At 36.8% G+C, this 2,660-nt stretch overlaps 1 protein-coding gene across 1 annotated transcript; it reads left to right on the top strand.

The window, feature by feature from the left end:
* The first annotated feature begins 518 nt into the window (after positions 1–518).
* Positions 519–2,141, top strand: LOC117910829 (acetyl-CoA-benzylalcohol acetyltransferase-like). The gene has a single exon (XM_034825001.1). It carries the CDS (start codon positions 650–652, stop codon positions 1,931–1,933), a length of 1,284 nt encoding a protein of 427 aa, XP_034680892.1. The 5' UTR covers positions 519–649; the 3' UTR covers positions 1,934–2,141.
* Positions 2,142–2,660: the final 519 nt, after the last annotated feature.

A 2,660-nucleotide genomic window follows, 5' to 3' on the forward strand; every position in this document is an offset into this window, starting at 1 on the left:
TTTAAATATAAAAAAACTATTTTTTATTGTTTTTTGGACTATCTCTTTATTATTTCCCAACCAAAATCATTATCATTTAAAAAAAAGTTAAATATTTTGGTTTTTTTTATTTAATAAAAAGTTTATAATAGGTCATAATAAAAATAAAATAAAAAAACATAAAATCTAAAAGTAAATTATATTTATTATTTTATTGTTTTTTGGTATTTTTTTTCCTCGCTTTACAGTGATTGTAGACGACATAATGAATGATGCTCGTCTCAGCATTCTCAATCAATCCCGTTTTTCTTTATTTATATTCATTTTATTTTGTTACTTGATATTGCAGCTAAAAAAGGGTGGTTTGAATAAAATAAATATAAATATGAAATTTGTCTAACCACCAGTCACCCCACGGAAGCACGCTCCACCAACCACCCACCACCCACCGACCCAAGAGAGGCCATCTATTATCACTCTCCCAACCCTCCAAGTGCAAGCACTCCGATGGAAAGCACACCCGAACCCCCGTTCACCGCTCACCTTTCAACGAAAATCTATCGTCCCGTTGTTCATATATCCATCAGGGCGTGTTTCCAAACATCTAAGCCCCCACAGGTGAAAGATTTTCCTTTTTCATTTTTCCCAAAAGCTGAAGCTGGTAGCGTCAATGGAGGTCAAAATACTGTCAAAGAAGCTCATAAAACCATCATCTCCAACACCATCCCACCTCAGGCACTTGACATTAACCCCAGTTGATCGACTTGCACCTCCAATCAAAGCATCTAATATTTTCTACTACCCTGCCAAAGGGAGCAACCCGGCGGTTGATGTTGAAAGACGGAATCATTTGGAGACATCTCTGTCAGAGACCTTGACTCGTTTTTACCCGCTAGCAGGAAGATACATCAGGGAGAGTCACTCAGTTGATTGTAATGATGAAGGGGTTGAATATTTGGAGGCCGAAGTGGAGGGTAAACTCAGTCGACTTCTAAGCAGGAGAAATGAGGTCATAGAGCAGGTGATTCATTTAGCAGGCGGAGAATTCACCAATTCGCTAGCTTCAGTTCAGGTCACCGTGTTTGCCTGCGGGGGAGTAACCATTGGAGTTCGCATTCGCCACAGCGTTGTTGATGGATTCACTGCTGCTCACTTCATTAGTGCTTGGGCGACTGCAAGCAGAGAAAGCATGGATAAAGTTATTTGGCCAAGTTTCGATTTGGCCTCTTTCTTGCCAGTAAAAGATTTACCTATGGTCAAGCCACGCCCTCCCCCTAAGATCTTTGGAGCTGATAAGGTCATGACCAGGAGGTTCATATTTGATGGGGCCAACATATCGTCCCTTAAAGCCGCAGCTTGCGATCCCAGCTTCAAACGGGAGCCTTCTCGGGTTGAGGCCGTTACAGCACTCATATGGAGAGCTCTCATGGTTGTAAGCCGAGCGAAACATGGACGCTTGAGGACTTCCCTGGCTTCCCATGCCATGAACTTGCGTGAAAAAATCGTTCCACCATTACCAGGCATTTGTTGTGGAAACCTCTACACAGAGGTGCCAGCCACATTTATGGCGGACAGTAGCAAAACCGAGCTGCCCAATTTGAAGGATTTGGTGGGTCTACTAAGGGAGGTAAAATTTAAAGAATCAGTGAGTCGCGAGGATGTGTTGTTGACTGTTATAAAATCGACGAACGAGTTACATGAAGCTTTGGGTAAAGAGGATGTAGATGTGTACAACTTCACCAGCTGGTGCAGGTTTCCTTTCTATGGGAATGATTTTGGTTGGGGAAAGCCTGCTTGGATGACTAGATGTCATACCCCTGTTGAAATGATCAGTCTGCAGGACACGGAATGTGGGGATGGAATTGAAGCTTGGGTGACCTTGGAAAAAAAAGACATGCTTCAATTCCAGCAAGATGGGGATATTGTGTCCTTCAGTTCCAATGGAGCTCCTTGAGTCCTTAACAATCAACTGGATTATCCTCTGGATGTTGGATTTTTCTATGTTCTTTAGCCTTCCAGTTTGATTCTCTGGTGTGCTAGCAGCTATGGCTAATAAGTCCAAGTCCCTGGAGCTTCATAAACCAAAGGCCTGTTTGTTTTCTTGTGTGAACTCTTAATTGACTTTAAATTAAATGTCATGGTATTGTTGGGTTTTTAATATTTAATGTGGTGTTTATTTTTCTAATTAATTCTAAATAGAAATTAAGATCAACTAGTGCTTACGAGTGTTAAGTTGTTTATTTTTTTTAATACTTTATTTTTATTAAGTATTAAGGAATAGAAAAAATTAATAGGCTGACTTTACTTTAGTTATAATGGTTTACTTTTAATATTAAAAAATAGTCAAATGTTTTAAGTTTTTCTATTCGGTCAAAAAATTTAAAAAATAAATAATAAGTCAATAAAAATTGAAAAAAATAAACTATCTAAAATTTAATAGCAAATTACTTTTAACAAAAGGTTAAAAAAATAAACATCAACTAAGTTTTATATTTTTTAAAATATTTTATCTAAAACAGGGTATTTTAAAAAATAATTATACAAATATATATAATGATTAAAAATAAATCTCTAAGTATTAAAATTATTTTTAAAATATATTTAAAAATATGTTAAAAATAATTCAAGTTTTTCAACAAACGTTTATTTCACAAAACATCATAAAACGGTTTTTAAAAACT

The sequence above is a fragment of the Vitis riparia genome, chromosome 3 (genome assembly GCF_004353265.1).
Source record: "Vitis riparia cultivar Riparia Gloire de Montpellier isolate 1030 chromosome 3, EGFV_Vit.rip_1.0, whole genome shotgun sequence".
Taxonomy (NCBI): Eukaryota; Viridiplantae; Streptophyta; class Magnoliopsida; order Vitales; family Vitaceae; genus Vitis; species Vitis riparia.

Coding starts and splice junctions, on each gene's coding strand:
- LOC117910829 (XM_034825001.1), top strand. CDS start 650: ATGGAGGTCAAAATACTGTCAAAGAAGCTCATAAAACCATCATCTCCA.